We start from the raw sequence: 25,181 nt of genomic DNA, 5'->3' as shown, positions 1-25,181 counted from the left end.
GAATAAGCTACCAAGTAGTGTGGTAGACAGTAAGACGTTAGGGACTTTCAAAACTCCACTTGATGTTTTCTTGGAGGAAACAAGTGGATAGGACTGGCGAGCTTTGTTGGGCTGAATGGACTGTTCTCGTCTAGATTGTTCTAATGTTCTAAAGGAAAGGTCTGAATGACTGTAAACAAGGAAGAGCAAAATATATATACAAAACCACAAGTAAACAGACATAAGCAGTAGCACAAATACACCTGTTGTGTGGTACACTATTAACAATGAACCTGCAATAATACAGAAAGAACACCAGTAGTTCATAAAGTCACCAGTGGAAGAGGCCTGTAATGACATGTTAGTGGGGCCAGGCATATGTGAATAAGCTAGAAATGCGACAACATTCAAAAAAAGAACAGGATCTCATTCTCACTGCTTGGATCAAGGGAAAGCTGCTGTGTATGAAATTCATGGGTAAGGAAGGGGATGCCCAAAAGTAATGCCACAAGAGAAAATGTGTGCAGATATCATAGGGAACTGCAGTATCACACAAACTGCACACTTCTAACTAGCTTCTTACACTTTGTATCTTCTTACAGTAAGTCCTTCTGGGGAGGTTTTTATGGCCTATGTAATGTCATTCTGTAGTAGCTCAAGTACCAAAACTGAAAGTGGACATGTAACAGGTTACAATAAAGCAAAACAACAAAACACATAAATTTACAGTATAAAATGGAAACAAACAGAGAGGCAATCTTCAGTGTTTAATTGTGTTAAACATATGATATATTATACCAAAGATTAATGCTGTAGAAAGACATATCATAGCAATTGACATTAAGTAAACATTAATAAAGAAGGGAAAGCAAGACGTCACTTCTTGTAAAACAATTGTAATCTTTAATTAATTTTTTAATTGCCCACTTGTTCCACCGAGCATAAGTAAGGTCTCATTAAATGTTACAGGGCCGGAGTATGCAGCAAATATATTCAAGAATAGTAAATCACGTTCGTTAATTTATGCTTTACATGGTTATGCATATATATATATATATATATATATATATATATATATATATATATATATATATATATAAAATAGTTAACTGTCAAATAATACAAAGAGTATGCAACACGTGTTTCGTCCTAATTTGGTCTCATTAGGCGTACACACTCCACTGCACCCCACACCGGGGATCGAACCTCAGATGTCAGCGTTAGAGGCTCTTTACGTTGTGCCACGGCGTGTGGTTTGTTTACTTGACAGCCATACAATCAGATTGTGATTCAGACTTCGAATGCTATGTATATATATACTGTATATATATGATTCTTGCTATGTTTACATATTTTGTACATCAAATTAGCTTGCATTTACACAAACTTTCAAAGGTATTTAACCTTGTGCGGGGAATGTGAGATGTTTTATTAGCTGCAGAACACGGCCCTTTTGAAATATATACATCTAGAGACAAACTGCAAAATAACAGTATAGCAACAGGTCTAAAATCACTAGTAATTTTGGTTACAATGGGGAAGAGCAGCATGCTGTATATGAAAATTGTATTTCTTACTAATTTAATGTTGTAGGTACTACATCCTATTACTGCTGATAGTCACAATGGTTGAATATCCAAGTGCTTTTATGTTGAAGTCATCAGGCCACCCACTCTTTATACTTTTTTTTCCAAATGAGCCACTGGGAAACAGCTGGACAGACATACCTGAGATTCAAGCAAAAACTTGCCCTTGTTGCTATTTTACCAGAGAGTCTTGTTTGATGATGTTGATCTTCTGCCTTCACAGTCATTTGTTCCAAGTTGAACCAATATTAAGAGCTAAGCAGCTGCTATTTTACTATGCCGTTAGAGTGTTTTGTTCTCTGCTGTGTGCATTGTGTTGTGTCAGTGTGCCTTTTGGTTTAGAATTAGGGTTGAGATAAAATAACCTATTTTCAGGGGCAGGCAGATCTGTTAGTGGAAAAGGGCAAAAGTTAAGAACAGCAAAAGATGGAAGAAAACAACAAATAAAAATACTGCATATGTTATAAGGGTGTTTCAGCCGTGAATTAAACTGAAGAGCAGCATGCCAGGTTGCATTCTCATAAAAATATTACCTGAGGATCCTTCCATAGGTAGAACACAAGCCTTTATTTGAAAACTCAGAAATATTAAATATAGACTTTAATTCCAGTTTTAATAAAGGCTCTTGCAATAATGAAAAAATTGGCTTTAGTATGATAAATTTGACTTTCAAAATGTTTGTTAAAAAATAATTTTACCACTTTAACTTTTTCTAATATGAGAGTGGTTGTTTTATTGAGAGAACCAGTGAATTAACTATCCAGATATGAATAATGAGTGATCTATGAATAAACATAAAATGACATTGTATATTTCACCAGGAATCTGAAGTAATTCAGTGAATCTAAGTTTAAATCATAAATATGTTTAGTATGAATTGCCTCTGAAAATAATAATATAATAAAAATAACATCAAAGTAAAAAACAAAAATGAAAGAATTTTACTGCAGTTATAATCAAAGATAAAATGGAAAGCATAACAAATAGACAACAAAGGTAGAACTACAGTATATTCACATTACTATGCTTATTATTAATAACATTCACATGCTTGAGGCTCAGTAAAGTTTTAGCAGAACACTTTGTGTGCACAAGTAATGTTCAATTTGACCTTGACCCAGTATGAAACTTACTGAATACACAAGAAACAAGCTAATTCCACTGACAAGAACAGTCTGTTGGCTCCAGAAAAACATAGTCCACTGAAGTGCTGTTACGAGTACAAAACAACTGTACTGTCCGGTTTTGCAGGCCACTCTCTCTGCAACACTTGCAGAATCTCGCATGGCTGTTCACATTGAAGTTGAAAATAGTAGCTGATGGGCACTTGCCATCACAAGAGGTCACTATCACCTGAGCAATTTAAAAAGAAAAAAAGAAATATTTACAAACAGGTGTCAAATGTTTAGAAAACATTTTCATTTATTTGCTTGGCAGACACTTTTATCTAAAGTGACTTACAAAAGAGATAAACATAATGGAGTAATATTAGGCTAGGGCCTGTTTGTTCAGCAAGTGTAGTAGGACAGGTAGCAAAAGTTGATTGCCACAAGTGAAAAGATATAATAAGTAATAAATTTATAAACTTAGATTAACAATCGATAGAGCAATTAAACTAACGATCAACAGTACGAAAGATCACAGAGTAGTTTTATTTTTTTGTGTGTGATGGCATCAAATTAACCCCAAAAATGATATATTTTATTGACAGTGAAGAAATCCAATATTGGATTATTGAATTCAAAATTATGATTTGTAAGTGTAAACCAACTCTGAAAATAAATAAATGCAAACAGTAAATGTTTAAGTAACATAGTGAAGGCCAGTAACACTTTTTACTGCCATCAGTGACACATTTACAGAAACTCAGGTACTTATAACTTTGATAAATAAAATACTAATAAAATAAAGTACTCATCAACTTTTGGGAAAATGAATTCAAGACATAAAGACACACACAAACAAAAATACCCTATATATATGTACATATGTACATTATGTATGTACTATATGCATGTGCACAGTGACCAAGGAATACAATATGTCGAGGAGTGAGTAAGTCAACAGGAGCACTCACTTTGGCAGACAAGATTTTTCAAAAATGTATAAAATGATAAACCAAAGCAGATGTGCTTAACCATATAAAAAAGAGTCTGACTATATGCTTCTAATTCCTGAAACAACATATTCAAGTAGCTTCTAGCATACAAGTACTGAAATACAGTTTTCAGGTGAAAATGTGCAGAGAATGGTTCCACATGTTTAGTTGGGCATTTTCAGAAAATACCATATTTAAATAAAAAAATTGTTTTGATTCTAACAACCTTATTTAGCATCTAATGTTACTTTAAATCTTATAGTATCTAACAAGATTTTTTTTCTTTTAAACATATTTGGAATGTTGAATACCAGTTATTGGTACACTATTAACAGTGTGGAGAGTAAAGGTATACAGGGTTTATGACACTGAACTGTCAAGTCTATTAAGTAAAAGATATGTACTACTGTACTTCTGTTTGGTCAAATGAAATGTTTTCCTTCATGATTAACAAACTTCCCTATTGATTTATTTTGCACCTTTAACTAATGTTTTATATTTCACACTTCTTTATATTTATCAATATTCCAAACTTTAACATCTATGCTTAACCAATATAAATATTTAAAATGAAGGTGGTATGTAGTGTGCTTGCTGTAGCCTTCTTCTGCAGCTAAAATATCTGCTGTAGTATTTTAAAACAACTTTTTAACATTAGCCGCCTGCCCTAAAAGACCATGAACACAACCATCCCTGCAGTCAGATGGGCACATAACGGAAAAAAGTCCTGGATTTGGTACCATCCTGTGTTGTAGTCAGCATTCAGCTTTTTCTGTGCTATGTAAAACTCTTTAAAATGCATAATCATTCATTCATTTATTTACAATCCTAGGATGTTTTAAATTTTGATTACTCTTAATTGCCACATATGCTTGCAGGTATTTTTATAAAGGTGAAAATAATACAGAATTAGTACAGGTATATTTCAGTGTGTTTTTTTTTGTTTTTTTTTAAGCTGAGCACTTGAATTTACCATAAATAAAATTGCAGCACAGGAACAACAGTGGTTGTGGTACCATGTGAGTTTTAGATGTTTTGTTAATTATTTTAATTTAATGAAGGTGTAATTTGTATATAAATTTTTAATTCAATAGTTTTTTAACAATCTCCTCTTGTTGTTTGTTTAAATGAAATTTTACAAAATCAAAGGGAAATTTTTATAGCAAAGTATTCTCAAACCAACTTCAGCCACAAAAAAGAACTTATCCCAGACGAGTCACTGGTCTATAAAACTTACTATGTATTAAAGAATAATTGTGACCAGTTATTTTTGAGTATAGTCCATGATTTATTTTTGTTAAATATGTATATTTTTTAAATATAAAGTACAATGTCTTCGTTATGTAATGAAAGTTACACATTTCTGATCTTTTTACAGTAAGTAATTGATAACATAATATCCATGTGAAAAATGTGTTAATGAGTAAAATAACAGCGTAACTACTCACGGGTGTAGTACTTCTGCAATCGTCTTTTCGGATTGTAGTCCTGACTGTGACTTTTTTACATGTTCTTCCATCATCTTTACCTAATAAATGCAGATAACACAGTGTAGTTTACAAACTGATGGAAATATCAATTTCAGTTAATATTACCAAGAAAAACAGAATATTGTACATAATTAACATTTTATTGAATTGGTTATTTCACTTTATATACAGTACTTATATAAAGAAATATTGTTTTCTTAAACTTGAGTGTAAAGCAAACAATTAACAATGTCATCTCAAAACAGATAAATTTAAAAGTTCAGGTTAATATCCACATTTTACACTTTTTACTGTACCAGTTCACCGAAGATTTATATACAGTTTTGTACATTTATGTATTTAACCAGTTACATACAGTATATTATATAGTATAGAATCTCACAAATGCTTGAATTAGTGAGCAGAAAATTTAAAAAGAACACTGCATGTAGCATAAATCAAAGGTGGAATGTTATTGAATTATAACTGTTTAATTCTTAATGTAAAGGTATTTCAGACATACCAATACAGTTATTTGCAGGAAAAAATAACATTTAAAGACACACCAGGAATGGTATTTTTATAACCCACTGCCAAGGTAGGTGGCTCTGAAGAGTCATGTTCAGTTACTGCAAATTCTAAGTTAGAATTAATTGCCCAGCAAGGGGAAAAAAAGGATGTTATATATTTAAAGACACAATCAATTTTAATGGTAAAACTGATTTAACTGAAACCATATTATTCTCACATACATAAATGCATCATCACAATTAATGCAAAATGAATGAAATAGCAAATGATTAACTGTTTAATAATAAAAGTTATTTTCCAAGTTAAATCAAAATAACATTTTCTTTTGAAAATATTTTAACTGTAAATATTGCACTAATATTCAGTAGCTCTAATACAGAACCAACCAGTATATACAATAATCCTGCTTCCATTATAGAAGATGTGCACTCTAAGGGTCAGAAGCTAAAACAGCATTTTTAGGTGCACCTATTGCAATAGCCCATGCCTGTCTGTCTGTCTGTCCATCCTCTTTCCACTTGAAATAATTTTTCCCTGTGTGGACAAATTTTGTTAAAATGTGGCACACTTATTCTTCAAAGAAATTAATTTTCAGTTTTGTTCAAGCTAAAGTATCTTGAACAGATTGCACTCTACACATTTTTAAGATTCCAAATCTCCTATTAAAAAGCATTTGCAAATTTGCAAATCCCTCTATCTTAAAATAAAGAAACATTCTGTGTGGCTTTCACTAAGAATTAGTTTGCTGTCTTAATTTTACCTTGACAGCAGTTACACCAACTTATAGTGTCCCTATTTGTAACTTTCCAAATCTGTTACCCTATAATTTCCCATCAGAGTGCCACTTTCACCTTATATCAATAATACCACTCACTGTAATATAGTTTGCCTTTCACTTATGCTATTCCATAACATTATCCCATTACATGAAAATTACAGTGGCTAGACATGCTGAAGCACAGAAGAAATTAATTACAAAAGTTATGTTAATATGCCATTTTAAATTGTGTGTGTGTTTCTTTATATGTGTGTGTCACAGTCTAGTCCCAGTGATGGAATAAACTGTCCAGGCATATTTCTGCCTTTTACCCTGTAATGGTGAGATAGTCTTTGACCCCCAAAACCCTGAAATGGATTGATAAAGTTCAGAAAAGACCTGTTAAACTTAGTAAACTGATGCCTACAGAGTTCTCGAACACAACTGATTTTAATGCTATGAATACATTTTCTAACTTGAAGCCTATCTTCAGTAGATTTAATATTCTGTTATAATCAGGACAGGATTCAGGGGACAGTTTAATTGTAGTAGAGTAGATTTTGAACAGACTCAAGATTAGGATAGGCATTTGAGTGTCAAGACATATGAGGAGAGATATGTAGCAAACTTAAGGGTTTTCATGTAAAGTTGGACAAGTTTATCCGAAGATTTAGAGGCAGTATAGAATTGAAAAATATTTTCAGTAGATAAATTAGAATCTATTTAATGAAGTTACAAATGAAAAATAAAGCTCTGTATCATACAGTATATGAGACTAATAATGCCACTGCTAACCATAAGTTATATGAGAGCAGTGGTTAAAAAGATATTAGGAAAGGTAAAAGGCAGTTGAAGAGAAATTTTGCAGAAAAGGTGAAAGATGACCCAAAAAGATTCTTTTATTATTTTATTAGTATAAGAACAAGCAAGGAGGAGATTAGGAGTATTAGGAACAGTAAAGATTAACTAGAATATACAGTGAAATAGCACATACTCTTCACTTGTATTGCCTGAGGTTTACACATATGAAGAAGTCAATAAACTCTCAGCAGTAACAAGAACAGCCAGGGAGGCACTTAGGGATTTAGGAATTGTGGAGAAAGAAGTGCTTGCTTACATTTTCAAGGTAAAAATGTAATAAATCATCTGGACTATGGACTATGTATACTAGGGGGCTATGCCCTCTGCTCGATTCGCTTGCCCACCCACTTAACCCCAGGGCATGCTGCACACCAACCACTTCATGTCTCTGCCACTCTTGTTGTGAAGGGGAGGCTGAACACACACTAAGGAGATGCGGTCGGATCAGCTGCTGTCTTGCTGCCAAGCTGCGTGTTCTGCTTTTCGTGCCGCGTGTCGATCAATTAAAATCCTGTGCAGCAGCTGTCCTTTTGTCTCATGGGACATTAAAGTGTCTCTCGCAGGCAGTTACACACCACTGCATTTCCATAATTATTGACTGGTAGACTTACTTTAAAATTTTATGATACTAAGTAACATGTTTCAAATAGCCAAGGGTACAACAGAAGACAAAATCTACTGATGACATACACTGATGTGTTTCGGTTTTATGACAGTAGGCTTATCACATAATCTTCATTTACCTTATGTTGCATATTTACTTCCCAGTAGCAATAATATAAACATACAGTAATCCATCGCTATATCATGCTTCGACTTTCGCGGCTTCACTCTATTGCGGATTTTATATGTAAGCATATCTAAATATATAACGCGGATTTTTCGCTGCTTCGCAGGTTTCTGCGAACAATGGGTCTTTTTACTTCTGGTACATGCTTTTTCAGTTGGTTTGCCCAGTTGATTTCATACAAGGAACGCCATTGGCAGATGGCTGAGAAGCTACCTAATCAGAGCACGCAGTTAAGTTCCTGTGTGCTGAATGGCTCAGAGACGGAGCACCGAATTCGATTCCACTGCGTTAACCAGGAAGTCTAGTTTTGCGCATTCAACATCAACATGTTTCGCTGTGTAAAGAGTTAACTTTTGTGCTGTGTTTTGTTTATCTTTGTGCATAGTCAAGCCCTTCGTTATGGCTTCAAAACGATCTACTCCTGCTACTTTTTCAGGGGCCGTGCCCAAGCGCCAACAGAAGATGCTAACGATTGCCGAAAAGGTAAACGTTTTGGATATGTTGAAGGAAGGGAACAGCTACAACGCTGTAGGACGCCATTATGGCATCAATGAGTCCACGATTGTTTTTATTTAAAAAGGAGGAAAGGAATATAAGATCTACGGCCGCAGTGTCGTTTAACCAGGGCGCAAAACGAGTTGTAAGTGGATGTAATAAGGCAGTAGTCCGGATGGAATCTGCTTTAGGGATTTGGATTGAAGACTGTCGGAAGAAGAACAACGGAGGTGCTACACATTCGCCTGAAGAGGGTCCTTTAGAAGAGCTGTAATGCTCTCTTTTGTTGTGCAGTAAAATTAAACTCATCATTATCGGACAAGTCGTCGTGTCATTGTTGGTGAGTAACCATAATTAATTTTCTACGTACTTAGTACATGTACGTACGTTTATTGTCACTGTACACACATTTTACTGTATACAAATTTTCTTGCATTGTACATATTTATTGCTGGTGGCCTGTCTATCGTAATGGCTGTGACATATGTGATATCAGAGATGCTCGATATCTTTAAAATAATATTTAGGTTTTACTGTATATAAACCTAAATGTTTATGTTTACATACATAATTTCAACTAATCTTACCTAATATCTAAGATAATATAAAGGGTTTATGCTGTATAACTGTGCGGAAATGTTTATAAGACTGTGGGAGAGTTTATAAGGACTTAAAATATATAAAAATAACCAAATGAACATATGGTTTTTACTTCACGGATTTTCACCTTTCGCAGGGGGTTCTGGAACGCAAATCCTGCGATCGAGGAGGGATCACTGTAACCTCAATTTAGTTCATCTCAAATTGCAAGTCTACTGTCTTAACTCTTGTATATATTTGTTATTAGTGTTTATTGTGGAATGCTTGATTAACATGTCAGTGTTAATGTGTGCATTGAGATAACACCCCACTTGTATACAGTGGTGTGGAAAACTATTTGCCCCCTTCCTGATTTCTTATTCTTTTGCATGTTTGTCACACAAAATGTTTCTGATCATCAAACACATTTAACCATTAGTCAAATATAACACAAGTAAACACAAAATGCAGTTTTAAATGATGGTTTTATTATTTAGGGAGAAAAAATCCAAACCTACATGGCCCTGTGTGAAAAAGTAATTGCCCCTTGTTAAAAAATAACCTAACTGTGGTGTATCACACCTGAGTTCAATTTCCGTAGCCACCCCCAGGCCTGATTACTGCCACACCTGATAGTAATTGATAGATCTCAATTACTTCTGTTCTCATTTGTTCTAGAATTTCTTTGGATCTTGGCATGATGTCTAGCTTTTGAGGTGCTTTTGGTCTACTTCTCTGTGTCAGGCAGCTCCTATTTAAGTGATTTCTTGATTGAAACAGGTGTGGCAGTAATCAGGCCTGGGGGTGGCTGCGGAAATTAAACTCAGGTGTGATACACCACAGTTAGGTTATTTTTTAACAAGGGGGCAATTACTTTTCCACACAGGGCCATGTAGGTTTGGATTTTTTTTTCCCTAAATAATAAAAACCATCATTTAAAAACTGCATTTTGTGTTTACTTGTGTTATATTTGACTAATGGTTAAATGTGTTTGATGATCAGAAACATTTTGTGTGACAAACATGCAAAAGAATAAGAAATCAGGAAGGGGGCAAATAGTTTTTCACACCACTGTACATGGTGTATTCATAGTGTAAGATTAGGTTGTTTGATCTAGGTTCTCACATGGCACTGCTGTTCATTTCTTGTCACCTCTGTGTGTGTGTTTTGATCAACCCAATCACAAGTAAATTCACACCAATGTTTTTTTTAATCATGGTCTACTGCTGTCTGAGAGACAAGCTCTAAGACTGAATCAGGTACTGCTCTGATTACGCAAGTAATTGTGCAAGTTACTTTATGTGAATTGTGTTATATTTGTACCTGTGTGTGTATTTGTAAACCTTTGTGTTTTTAATGCTTCATGTTAATCCTGAAATTATTATGCTCTGAATGAGATTCCCCAATTACAGACAGCAGGCACTCAGTGTGACTGCCACATCACATAAACTGTCATGCATAAAGTACAGTATTTCATGTAGTTAAATTAGCCCTGTGTTGGCTCATATTAAGACTTCATGTGAACTGCTGCAGGATTCACTTGGTACCCTTTTTCAAAGGGTCTCGGTACAGTTGTTTTGCTCCACACCAGAATGAGGAAATTCTTGGAGACTGAAAGCTAGCAAATATCATCCCGTTATGCAAAAAAGTGTGACTGGGCAGAGCGACATAACTATAGGCCAGTAAGCTTAATGTGCATCATTGGTAAATGAATAGAAGAAATTACTAAATGGAAGATTGAACATCACATTTCAAGAGCAGATTTAGAGGTCAGCATGGGTTCAGATAAGAAAGTCATGTTAAACTAATATCCTAGAATTCAATGAGGAAGAAACATACTGTAAGTCTTTCAATTAGAGAGGAGCATAAGATGCTATATATGTTAATTTTCAAAAAACTTTTGAAAGATACCACATGAGAAGTAAGTGTTCAATTTATTAGGTGTGCTGTGTGGAATTAGGTGTGCCATGTGCAGATGGGTCAAGCAAAGGGTTGGACCCACCAAAGGCTTAGCAGCAAGAAAAGGTTTTGGTGACAGGAACCTTTTCAGTATTAGGTGATATTAAAAGTGATATCCTTCAGGGATAAGTGTTGATGATAAGAAATATTTGGAGATGATAGTAAACTAGGAAAACAGGCAGATAATCTAGCATCGTCTGAATCATAACAAAAGTACCTTAACAGGCTTGGACATATTTGTAGCTGATTAAATTTAACACAAGTAAATGAAAGGTCTGTGGTGGGCTGGCGCCCTGCCCGGGATTTGTTCCTGCCTTGCGCCCTGTGTTGGCTGGGATTAGCACCAGCAGACCCCCGTGACCCTGTATTAGGATACAGTGGGTTGGATAATGGATGGATGGATGGATGGATAAATGAAAGGTATTACAGGTAGACAATAAAAATGTTAGATCTGAGCACAGAATAGGGGGTTTGAAATTTGAAAGTATACCTTATGAGAAAGTCCTTGGAGTCATAGTTGACTTGTCATTATCAACCTCCAGACAGTGCAAAGAAGCAGTCAAGAAAGCTACAAGGATATTATGTTATATATCATGAATAGTGATGAGTGAACCCTGTGGAGATCAGTTTGCCGTGAGTTTGACGAAATCACAGAAATTTTCACCAACTTTACTAAACTTCGCAAAATGCACAGAAGTCATTGGGGAAGGAGTAACTGACCTAGCTTTTAGTGGCTTATAATGGTGCAATTGTGTTTCAAGTGTCCCTGGGGGCTGGGGAAGTGTCTTAAAACTATGTTAAACTGATTATTGTGGCCAAACATTTGATCTGAGGTGTGAGACAGCAGTGCAAACTACTGCGCCCTCTTGCCTAAGCAACAAAAGAGACAAATTAACTGTTAACCTAAAACAATATGCGATATGCGAAAATAGCTGCAAACTAGCACTAAGTAATATATATATATATATATATATATATATATATATATATATATATATATATATATATATAAAAAATCTGTACATTTTGGTTTAATTTTCCATTATATTTTGTTCAAGACAACAGATTAACTACATTAAGGACAAATTAAAACATGTCATCTTCCCTTACACCTCACTTTTATAACAGTTCACAGCATAGTGTTAAAATGGTATTACAGCCTGGGAAAGAAGACTGAGCCATACCTCAGGCTATTGATTACTTTATGGATGGACATCTGGGACAACAATTTGGTTTACAGCCTGAGAAAGGAGGACATGAGGAAATATCAAAAAACTTTTTTATCTGGGAAAAGATAGATTAAAGAGTTTGAGCAAAATTCATCCATCATATTGACCGCCAGCCAATCAGGTACTTGCATCTATCATGTGTTGTGAAACCACAGCATGAAACTTTATAATAAATATGCCTCATTTTGAAAGGGCGTAAGGAATTAGGGAGGAACAACAACAAAATTTATTTATATAGCACATTTTCATACAAAAAGTAGCTCAAAGTGCTTTACATAATGAAGAAAAGAAAAATAAAAGACAAAATAAGAATTAAAATAAGACAACATTAACATAGAAAAGGAGTAAGGTCCGATGGCCAGGGTGGACAGAAAAAACAAAAAAAAACTCCAGATGGCTGGAGAAAAAAATAAAAACTGCAGGGGTTCCAGGCCAGACCTCCAGGGAACGGAAGAAGAATGGACGAAGGCGTCACTGGTCACCAGAAAAGCATCATGAACATCAATTGCTAAATCAAATGCCGTCCTGGGACATTCATCCTTGTCATCTCTACTTTTTTTTTCCATAAGCTTTTTCTAAAGATTATATATATCCAGACTTTCCTATCAATACCTATTTTCTATTATTCTTTCTTCCAGTGGTATTATTATTATTCTTGTAATAAATACCATGCTTCTTTTAACTTTCTATGCTTTGTCTTAATGTCTAGAGTAGTTGAAGTAATAAGTTAGATTTCCTTGAGCACCTAGTGCAGCCAGAGATTTCCCATTACCTCTGTGATGTGAGGTTTATTTTGGCTGTGAGTGAGAGCTCCACTCAATAGTAGGAACAGTAGGTAAAGAAGGTATTCTTGGCTGATAAATGACCTATAGTTGAGAGTGCTGAGCTTTTGTTTGTTTAAATGTATTTTTGTAGACCAAAAGTAATAGGGTAAGCAGAGGGAAATACTGACGATTATATATATATATATATATATATATATATATACACACTAGCAGAATACCTGCCGCAGTGAGAAGTAGTGTGTTAAAGAAGTTATGAAAAGAAAAGGAAAAATTTTAAAAATAACGTAACATGATTGTTAATGTAATTGTTTTGTCATTGATATGAGTGTTGTTGTCATATTTATATATATATCTATATCTATACTGTATATATATATCTATATCTATACTGTATATATATATATATATATATACAGTATATATATATATAGCAAAATACCCGCACTTGGCAGCGGAGAAGTAAAAAGAAAAGGAAACATTTTAATAATAACGTAACATGATTGACAATGTAATTGTTTTGTCATTGTCATGAGTGTTGCTGGCATATACAGGTATATATATATATATATATACACACATATATATATATATACATATATATATATATGTATATATATATATATATACTTACATGTGTACATATATACAAACACACATATACTATGGGGTGCCAAACAGGCAAATACATTGATTTTGTGAATATATAAAGTCGGTGTCAGAATATATAAAGTCAAAACTTGAATATAAAGTCATTCCCGAATATATAAAGTAAAAACTTGAATATATAAAGTCAGCGCTGGAATATATAAAGTCAAAACTTGAATATATAAAGTCATTCCCGAATATATAAAGTCAGTGTCGGTATATATAAAGTCATTCCTGATTTTATAAAGTCAACATCGGAGTATATAAACTCACTCCTGAATATATAAAGTGAAAGTCAAAATCTATTGATTGAAACGACTCTGAACTGAACTAAGTTAACAAAAGCGTATTCAGAAAAATAAATTAAAAAAACACTTCGGTTAATGTTTTGAAAATGATGCATGTGCCCTGCCTAGGATTGGTTCCTGCCTTGCGCCCAGTGTTGGCTGGGATTGGCTCCAGCAGACCCCCGTGATCCTGTGGTTGGACTCAACGTGTTGGGAAATGGATGGATATTCCAGCACTGACTTTGTATATTCCGACGCTGACTTTATATATTGAAGTTTTGACTTTATATATTGCAGCGCTTACTTTATATATTCAAGTTTTGACTTTATATATTCAGAAACAAGTTTTGACTTTATATATTTCCCGACGCTGACTTTATATATTCAAGTTTTGACTTTATTTATTCCAACAGTGACTTTATATAATCAAGTTTTGACTTTATATATTCGGGAATGACTTTATATATACAAGTTTTGACATTATATAGTTAAATTTAGTCATCATTGCATAACTTTTTCTTTACCATAGAAATTTAAAGACTAAATTCAACTTCCATTCCTACCAAAGATATTTCTGGAGACTAAATAGAACCTACTTATATCCAAATTCGAGCTATTGAGCTGTCGCCTGCCTGCCTGAATAAGTCACCCTCGCTTCGCTCTTAGTTTTTTTACCGTTCATTTAATCATGGCTAGTGGCGGAAAAATTATAAAATGGAAGGAGAATTACACTGAGTATGGCTTTACCAAAACAATTATTGATGGCGAATCGATTATTCATAAAGCTTCAATTGGTGATGTGTTTTTCTGTGTTAACCTCATATTTTTCATACTTCTTCTCAAACCAAGGGGGTGCGAGGCTAAAATGAATCGGGAAGCGCTGATCAATGTAATTGGTGTACCAGGAAATCATGCATTGACAGAAGTACCCCTTTGCTTGTGATTAAATGCATGATTTTTAACGCGTTATGGAGCACATGCATCGAAGCTTCTCAGCTGTGCTTGTGCTAAGAAAAGAAAACATTTAAAAAATAACGTAACACGATTGTCAATGTAGCCTTTTTTAAGTAGTGCCTGGAGGATTCAGTGTGGAGAAACTGTAGAGACAGCGTGTGTATTAACTTGTGGATTTTTCTGTGAGTATTTGGTGGCAGCGTCACAAAGTCGCTTCAGTAACACTGCGTTAGCTGTGGAGGTCAGCTCAGAGCGAAATGAGATGAATGGGAGGGGAGATGAAGACGTGACTCCCCTACCCGCCTTAACTGTCAATCCCCAGCAAACAAAGTCTCTCGGAATTTGCATAAGCACACCCCTTCACCTGCAATTTTAACTTAGTTACAAAGTGATCAAAACTCTCGTTTATATCCTGCATCATCTCATTAAACTTGTATCTCGCATTACCCGTGGGCATGATAAACGCCAGTGCCAGCCTGTCTATGAACTTAATTTAAACTTTAGGATTACACTGTGCTTTGTTTCTGAAGTAGCAGCACTCATGAATATGGTTGTATATGTCACTCGCTCGCTTCTTATTGTTTCGCTGCCTTCTCAATTATATAATGCATGTTTTCTTAAGCGCTTTTTGGAGCTCTTCCTGTTTTTTTACGTACTGAGTTGACAGTCAGTTCACGTGTTTAGGTGGGAGGCGTGATGATGTCACATCAAACTCCGCCCCCACGGCTTTCGAGCTCAACTCCATTACAGTATATGGAGAAAAATAGCTTCCAGTTATGACCATTACTCATAGAATTTCGAAATGAAACATGCCCAGCTTTTGTAAGGAAGCTGTAAGGAATAAGCCTGCCAAATTATTAGCCTTCTATCTACACGGGAAGTTGGAGAATTAGTGATGAGTCAGTGAGTAAGTGAGTGAGTGAGTGAGTGAGGGCTTTGCCTTTTATTAGTATAGATATATACAGTATATAGATCCTCTGTGTAGTCCGCCATGAACTCTAACTAGGGCTACAAACAAAGTGAACATCTGATGCGTCCTTGGGGACATTAAAACATACACGACTATATTACTCCCTCTGAAATTTAAAGGGAACAGTTTTAAAGTTTGGACTGCCATATCCGAGGGGCTCACCTCAGACAATATCAGTCGAGGAAATGGGTTTTAAATTGAATTGGTGTTGTCCAGAGAGCTCGGGGATGAATCCTCAAGTGAAGACCCGGGACAGCTGGCAAACTTTTCCACGCCGTCGCACACACCAACAGCCTCCCCAGACCAGACACTCAATACTGACCTGGACGAAGACAAAATAGCAGTGGGAGATGAGTGCGATGCTGCATCAGACAAAGAGGAAGCAGAGACTGTCACCCAGGTGGAGTTTGTTTGCCTACAGCGCACCGATAACAACTTGAATTTTTCATTCAGACAAACCCATGTCACAAATGACTCTTATTATTGGGAGAGAGAGGACGCAAATTTTTAAATACCTAATTTTTTACTTAATTATGGTTTTCTGTATGGAGTTATTTCTGATTGCATGGGCATATCAAGCAATTAATAGTACCAAGTGAGCATAGAGAGAAGGTTTTAAAAATTGCTTGCAGTCACGTTTTGAGGGGGTTACCTCGGTGCAGAAAAGACAAGAGAATGCATTTTGAAACACTTTTATTGGTTGAACATGGGCCGAGATCTGGAGCAATTTTGTAAGGCCTGTCCTGACCGTCAAATAGTTTCCGGTCACAGACCCACCAGGACATCCCTTGTACCGATGCCTGTTTTAGATATCCCGTTTGATAGGGTGTGATTAGATATTGTTGGCCCGTTTCCCAGGAGTAGAAGTGGCTTTCAGTATATGCTTGTGTTTATCAATTACGCCACAAGATCCCCAAAAGTAGCAGTGTTGCAACGGGCAGACACCCGAACTATTGCAAAAGTACTCTCAGATATGTTCACACGTATTGGTATCCCTCGCAAGATTCTCACTGATCAAGGCACACCCTTTATGCCTTGCATAATGAAGCAGTTATGCGAAAGTTTCGGAATTAAGCAGTTACACTCCACAGTCTATCATCCGCAGACAAATGGCCTGATTGAACAATTTAATAAAACCCTAAAACAGATGATTTGGTAGGTAACCCATGACAATCCAGCTTCCTGGGATACTGTGGTACCTTTGCTCTTGTTTGCTGTTGGGGAGGCCCCGCAAGCGTCAATCAGAATGAGTCCCTTTGAACGATTATTTGGCCGGCGACCACACGGGGTATTGGACATTTTTCGGGATGAATGTATGGGAAATCGCGAGACTCCCCCTGGGGGGAGGTTTGTCAATTGAGTTGTTTCACTGCAAGAGCAGGTTGCCAGATTGTTCTCTATTGCGATGGAGCATTAGCAGCATGAGCAGGACACACAAAAAATGTCATTATGACAAGATGAGTAAACTCCGCGAGTTTAAGAAGGGAGATCGCGTGCTGGTGTTGATCCCATCCAATCCACATAAATTTCAAGCCGAATGGCAGTGGTAGAAGAGCGTATCTCCCCTATGAATTATAAAGACAGAATTCCTGGGCATCAGAAACCCATACAAATTTTGCATGTTATTCTTTTAAAGGAGTGTCACCACCGTCACGAAGTCCTGCTCATGGCCAAGGTACAAATATAACAGAACAAGTGCACTTTTATTCAAGACTATAAACAAAGAAAAAGAAATTGGGTTAGTGTACTTCATTGTCACAAGTTCTTTGGTAATACAGTAATCCCTCGCTATATCGTGCTTCGACTTTCGCGGCTTCACTCTATCGCGGATTTTAAATGTAAACATATCTAAATATATATCACGGATTTTTCGCTGGTTCGCGGATTTCTGCGGACAATGGGTCTTTTAATTTATGCTACATGCTTCCTCAGTTTGTTTGCCCAGTTGATTTCATACAAGCGACGCTATTGGCGGATGGCTTAGAAGCTACCCAATCAGAGCATGTATTACATATTAACTAAAACTCCTCAATGATATCCTTCCTGCGCGGTGCTCGATGGTTTGCTTTTCTTGGTCTCTCACCCTCTCTGACATTCTCTGCGCCTGACGGAGGGGCTGTTTGCACAGAGGATACGGATGCTCCTCTACAAAATGCCGCTTTATCGCGGTGCTTCGGCATACTTAAAAGCAAGTATTGATTTTTTGATTTTTTGCTTTTCTTATCTCGCGCTCTCTCTCTTTGACATTCTCTGCTCCTGACACGGCTCCTTTGAAGAGAAGATATGTTTGCATTCTTTTAATTGTGAGAAAGAACTTTCATCTCTGTCTTGTTATGGAGCACAGTTTAAACTTTTGACTAAACGGTGTTATTTCATGTCTAGAGGGCTGTAATAATGTTAACAGTGTGGGAGAGTTTATAAGGGCTTAAAATATATAAAAATAACCATACAAACATATGGTTTCTACTTCGCGGATTTTCACCTATCGCGGGGGTCTGGAGCATAACCCCGATCGAGGAGGGATTACTGTATATATATATATATATATATATATATATATATATATATATATATATATATATACATATATCATTGCAGTCATAGAATTCCAATCTTGGGGCACACATTAGCTGTGAGATGAAGCAGCAACATCTGTCCATTCTATTTGCTGAAGTGGTAGCACCATTGTTTGATTTCTAATCTTTTGTGTACATGCTTTGCACTTTTTTCTTACATGAAGGATATAAAAATATGTTGAAAGTAGTAATACATCTTTATTATTATTATTATTATTATTTCATAGGGTGGTACTGTGTTTTCTTTCTTAAGGAGAAGGATGGCTCCTTTAAGACTTGTTTTGAAATCATAGCTGAGCACATAGCTAATTATGCAGGCAAATAAGCCATTCAGCACTGTGTGGCCTGCACACATGAATTAGTGTTGTATGTCCACTGAAAGTACTTATAATATTCTCATTATGGCCAGTTAATTAACCCCTTAAATGAAAATATTGCATAATTTTTAATTTGTTTTTTTACTTGTGCAGGGTGGAAGGCTGGAATATTGATTGAGTGATGATGTCACACATGCCACACAGACATTTCTTCAGTTAACTTACAGTAGCCATGCATGAAACGTCTGTGCATGGCTGCTAAATCTCTGTGATGGCTTGAAGCTCACTCACATAACTGCCCACATCAGGCCAGCTTATAGACATCCATTAACCTCACATGCTTGTCTTTAGGATTAGGAAGGAAGTCAGAGCACCAGAGGACAGACTTTAGGAGAATTTGTCTGGACCAGGATTTCAACCCAGGACCCTGGAACTTTGAGAGTAGTTCTGTCTACTGCATTTTCATGCTGACCAACATTACATATAAACCAAAAATTGTAAGAACTCAAAATTCTTATTTTACTATGTCAAATAATAACATACACTTAATGCAGTAAGTATGCAGTATTACTTTGAATTAACTTTAAATCTAAAAAATTGAATAATGGCATTTATATGTATAAATAAGCTGTTGCTGGAGACAAAGAAAATCATTAATTTAATTTGTGTAGTATATGGCAAGTGACATGTTCAGGTACAGTGGAACCTCTGGTCGTAAACCGATATGGTCATGAACCGAATCAATTTCCCCCATAGGACTGTATGTAAATACAATTAATCCATTCCAGACCGTACAAACTGTATGTAAATATATTTTTTTTAAAGATTAAGCACAAATATAGTTAATTACACCATAGAATGCACAGTGTAATAGTAAACTAATGTAAAAACATTGAATAACACTGACACAAAACACCCAGGCTCCCTGCTCAGCTGCATGCGCAGGCGCCCTCTCTCTCTCTCTCTTTCTCTCTCTCAGCAGCACGCACACTCTCTCTCTCTCTCTCTTTCAGCAGCACGCAAGCCTGCGTGTGCGCTCGCTCTCTCTCTTTCTCTCAGCAGCACGCACCCTCTCTCCCTCTCTGTAACATTGCAGCAGTTCATGCTATAGCCTTGCAAGCCGATCGCTGTATAAACACCTTATTTTAATGAGTTTTAAGCATGGGTGGGGGGGGAGTGGGAAGGAACATTTGAACAAATCCGAACTTTATTTAAAAACCAACCACAAGCAACCAAGAAAATAACATTACAGGAGTTTGCGCTATAGCCTTGCAACCGATCGCTGTATAAACACTTTTTTTAATGAGTTTTAAGCACAGGGTAAAAAAAATGAACATCTGAAAAAATTGAAAAGTAACACCGCAACAATTCAAGCTACGAACCGAAAAAAGAACATTTGAAAAATCCGTAATACAAAAACTAACCATAAACCACCAAGAAAATGAACCTTGCATGAGAAGTTCTGGCATGAAGTGAGGAGGAACTGGGTGGAGAGGAGGTTACAGTTTTGAGGGAGAGTCTGGCTCCGCGATGGAGGGATGTTTTCCTTCAGGTGTTTTCTCGTGTGATTTCTTGGGTTTCTGGTGTTTTTAGCTGTTTAGCTGCTGGGAGTGAAAGCCTCATACAGCCATTCCAAAAACAAAGTCCTTCCAGGGCATGATCCAACCTGCGAACGTTGCAACCAAGCCCCAGCCTCACTGGGTCACATGTTCTGGGTCTGCACCAAATTAACATTATTCTGGACAAAAATTTTTAATTACCTCTCAGACAGCCTTGGACTCACAATCCCTCCTAACCAATTAACAGCTGTGTTTGGTGTTCTTCCAGAGGGGTTTAAAGTGGAGAAGTACAAACAAATTGTGATTGCATTCACTACACTCTTGGCACGCAGACTTATTCTGATAAACTTGAAGAACCCAAACTCTAGTCTTTTAAGTCAGTGGGAAACCGATGTGTTATATTATTTGAAATTGGAAAAAATCAAATACTCAGTTAGAGGATCCGTACAGACTTTTTTCAAAACATGGCAGGATCTAATCAGTAATATTTTAAAATAAGTTTATAAAGCACAGAGAATTTATTAATTTAGGTATGTTTACAAGCCTTAAATTTTACGCTGTTTTGCTTGCTCTCTCTCACAGGGGTGGGGATCGATCTGTTCTTAACATAATTCTTTTTTTGTAAAAATGCTATGTATGGATTGTAATAAAATTAATAAAAACAAAAACAAAGTCCTTGTGACCCAACCCTTCATGTTTGCCCTCCACATCACTGGCAGTCTGGCTTTGTTTACATTGTGCTGCTTGAAAGCACCAGGGTTCTCAAATTGGTAAATGAGTAAACTGGTAAACAGTTTTTCCACCTCTTCCAGCACTTGAGGTCTCTGCCTGGTTAATGCTGTAACTCCTTTTGCAACATCAGCTGCTTTAATAGATTCTTTCTGCTTTAGAATAGTCGAAATCTTGTACTCGGCAGCAAAATCAGAAACACGAATGCCACGCTCAATACTTTTCAATAATTTCTTTCTTTACTTCGATTTCAACTTTCTGCAAAACTTTCTTCTCACCACTCTTCACTTGCTTAGAAGCCATGGCTAACTACAAAAGCACACAAAATACTGTAGAGCACAAAGAGATCACAGATAAAGCACGCACGTCTGACTGAGAACAATGAACAAGGAGCGGCTCAACACGTGCTTAAATACAGTAATCGGCGTGTATGAACCGGAAGGGAAATGAAATAGAGCACAAAGAGTTCACAGGGAAAGCATGCACGCATGTGCAAGCACACGTCTGACCAAGAACAATGCAACACGTGCGGAAATCATCAGCGCGCACAAACCGAAAGGGAAACTGGCTTGTTCGTATACCGAGTGTGTGGTTGTGAACTGAGGCAAAAGTTTGGTGAACTTTTTGGTCGTAAACCTAGTTGTACATGTACCAAGACGTTCGTGAACTGAGGTTCAACTGTATGTCAGTAGTGTTCATTGACAAAATTTGCCAAAGTGTTTTTCATAGCGAACATGCTACATTCACCAGTGACCTTGTCTGCTGAATATTTTCATGGAAATTCGCCCTGTGGCTGGCCTAGGTGAACATTTTTTTCCCCAGCTCCCCATAACGCTTTGCAAGGTCAATGTGACATCACAGAGCTGTAGCAGCCATGTACAAAATACATGCATACTGTGACGAGTCTTCACAATACATACTTGGGCATGCATGATGTCACTACCCAATCAGTACTTCAGCCTTGCACCTTGCATGTGTTTAAAATATAAATAAATAAATAATACTTACAGTATTTTCATTTGAGGGATATTTTAGCTGACCTTAATGTGAATATTATGAGTACTGCCACTGGACATATAATACTGATACCTGTGTACTGCCCATGCTGTAACACATGGCTAATTTGCATACTTAATTAGTCATGTGTCCAGCTTTGACTCCTCCCCAAGAAAGAAAACACAATGTGACCCTGTGAAGAAATAATTTATTACTGTTTACAAGGTGTTTCGATCTTCTTCCTGGAAGAAAAAAGCGCAGAGCTTTTGCACCAAGGATAAGGAAAGGAAAAAGATGAACAGTTGCACCTGGGTGTGCCATATCAAACAATAGAATGAGCCAGTCTCATTCCATTGCTTCATCTCATGGCTAATGTGCTCTCCAAAATTAGAACTCTGTTAACACAATGATACATATAAATGCATTTTTTTCATACTGTTAGTTTGTGGCCATTTGTTGTATTTTGTTTGTGATTATCGTTCTATTTGCATCTTTAGTTGTTTGAGGCAAGGTGGTGCAGTGGTGAGCACTGCTGCCTCACAGCTCAAATCAGATTACCCCCAAGGCGATTTAAAACACCATTATAAACCACTGAAAACCACTTCAGTTCCTTTTTTCCCCATTGACTTTAATTCATTTTGTGGAATTCGGAAATATTCAGAAATATTTCGGGATTTTGATGAACTTAAAGCAAAGTGAACTAGGCAGACTTTGTTCCTCGGTATATCTCTTATATGTTTATCTTGAATTAACTTTCTGCTCATTTGGAGATACCGTATCTTAAATACTGATTTCAATACCTCTGCCTGTTCTGTATCTTAATTATTTGTATTGCCCTTTGTTACTTGTTCTGATTGGAGTATGTTGTATGTTAATATCTAATGTATAATAAATATTTTATTTAAAAAATATTCTGTTTTCATTAATATAAACTACTAATGTTTATTGCTATTGCTTAGTTAAATAATCTATGTCTGAAGTATCATGTCCATGTAAAATATGCTGTATTGTCACTACATTTTTGATTTTGGTAAGGAAAGGGTACAATCAAAGAACAATTTTTTTTGTACTGTAAGTTATAATGACAAATTAAACTGAATTGCATTCAGATGAATCAGATGATTCTGCCATTGATCCCTATACTTTTTTAGATATCCGAGTTTTATTATATGTGATATCAAAACCTTTTCTGGCAGAAATGCCCACATTTCCTAAAACAAAAATTAAAAAGAACAATATATATTTGAGAGGATGTCATTGTTAGATAGAAATGCAGAAATGTATTTTAAAAGCCTAAAAATGTCCTTTAATATCATGAAATACATTTTAAGATGTCACAAAATGAAAAGAAACCTATCCTGAAACAAATTTGACATGCTCAAATGAATATTTTTTCAAAATTAAAAAAAAATAATAATTCTCACTTATGTGACCACCATTTCTTTATGAAGTTATTTATTTGATCCAGAATTTAATAAAAAGGCATGGTGTACAAATGAAGAGCCTTTCTGGTAACCAATGTACACCTATATAGTTCAATAAGAAAGTCACAAGTGGTCAGTTTTGTGGGTTTTAGTATTTTTCATTTAAGTAGTATCTTTGTATTTCATGATGAGCAATACTTTTAATAGTTCATCAGCAAATGATACACGATTAAAACATTTTATATGCTGGTCTGTATTCTTTTGCAAATAAATTTCTGTAGAAGAAAGTATGTTTTACAGCAGCCATTTTTCCAAAATTTGTTTTACTGAAACTATATTCTTAATTAATTTCCGCAAGGTGCACTAGAACAGATACGGTTATGGTTCATGTTCGGATAGCTCCCGGGTTTAAGTGCCCAGTGCAAGTCATTGTGCTTTAAAGAAGTTAACACTGTGACAGACAGATAAACTATGAAAAATGGCATAGTGGTATACATGAAACAAAAAAAATCAGCTAAAGTATTTATATTTCAAACTTCCATTAATCTCCAATATTTACACTGTATAATTTTTAAATTGTAAAAAGTAGTATTTTACAGTATTTATTATTAACAATAGACACATGCTTAAGACCTCACCAGTAGCATGTCATTTTTATTTTTAACGTCACAGGTGAGGTCTTGTTGTGCTTTTCCCCTAAAAAATTTCTCTCTTAACTAAACAAAAAAAAAAAGGTAAAGGTAGCTGTCAGGATTGAGCATCACAGATGTATAAATCCAAACATTAATATTTGTGTGCTACTGTACTCTGATAATAAGAAAGGCTACTGCTGCATGTTGTTTTAAAGATCTCTTTTTTCTTTGGGGTTAGTAAATTAATGGGCACCTACTACACCTTGTGATAAATAATTTTTTTAGTTAAAATGTGTTTTTTTCTGTTAGTGAGATATTTTCATCGTGTGAAATATTGTATGTTAAACATAAGCCCCATTACATTTTAATAAATTCAAATTGTCACATCTCCTTGTATTCCAGATTGTAATAATTTCAAAACTTGGTGAGACTGAATTTTTATTTCTTAAATGATTATTTCAGAAAACAAAAGTCCAAAATATAAAAAAAACAAAAGTCCAAGCTGCAGTAATCAAAATATAAACAAAATAATTTTAACTTATTAAGAAAGAATTCTGACATGCTGTGGAACGTAATCTGCTGTGGCCCTTTCAAGTAGCCTTCTGAAAAGAAGGAGCAAGCCTCCAATTACAGCTACAAGTAAATTTAGGAGATAAAACATCTCATCTGTTATTTGTAATTAGGTAGGCTAAAATAATGTATTGCTATATTATGAAATTCAGTGATTTTCATTGAAATAAACAATTTTCTATGTGTTAGCTTGACAGGGATTTTAGAAAAATTCTGCATTGTATCAGAGGCATCAAGAATTGGCTGAGATGTCCTGCAGCCAAGAATTGGATAAAGCAAGAAGGAAAATGGATGGAAGGATGACTGGAACAGTGCTGTTTACAATTTGATTGTTTTTTTTACTTCTGCACAAAGGTATGCTTAATGCTTATGCCAGTCTGTTAAAAGAAGAATTGTGTATTACT

At 35.7% G+C, this 25,181-nt stretch overlaps 1 protein-coding gene across 1 annotated transcript in view; it reads right to left on the bottom strand.

The window, feature by feature from the left end:
* Positions 1-1,239: 1,239 nt before the first annotated feature.
* otogl (otogelin-like) overlaps positions 1,240-25,181 on the bottom strand; it is a 224,147-nt gene continuing 200,205 nt past the window's right edge. The window contains exons 51-52 of the mRNA XM_039762177.1: positions 5,112-5,191; positions 1,240-2,918 (exon numbers count right to left, since the gene is read on the bottom strand). Of these exons, the coding sequence (XP_039618111.1) occupies positions 2,718-2,918; positions 5,112-5,191 (281 nt within the window). The 3' untranslated portion in view covers positions 1,240-2,717. The remainder of the gene's footprint in view (positions 2,919-5,111; positions 5,192-25,181) is intronic.

The sequence above is a fragment of the Polypterus senegalus genome, chromosome 8 (assembly GCF_016835505.1).
Source record: "Polypterus senegalus isolate Bchr_013 chromosome 8, ASM1683550v1, whole genome shotgun sequence".
Classification (NCBI taxonomy): domain Eukaryota; kingdom Metazoa; phylum Chordata; class Cladistia; order Polypteriformes; family Polypteridae; genus Polypterus; species Polypterus senegalus.
This window is presented reverse-complemented; position numbering and strand designations above follow the sequence as displayed.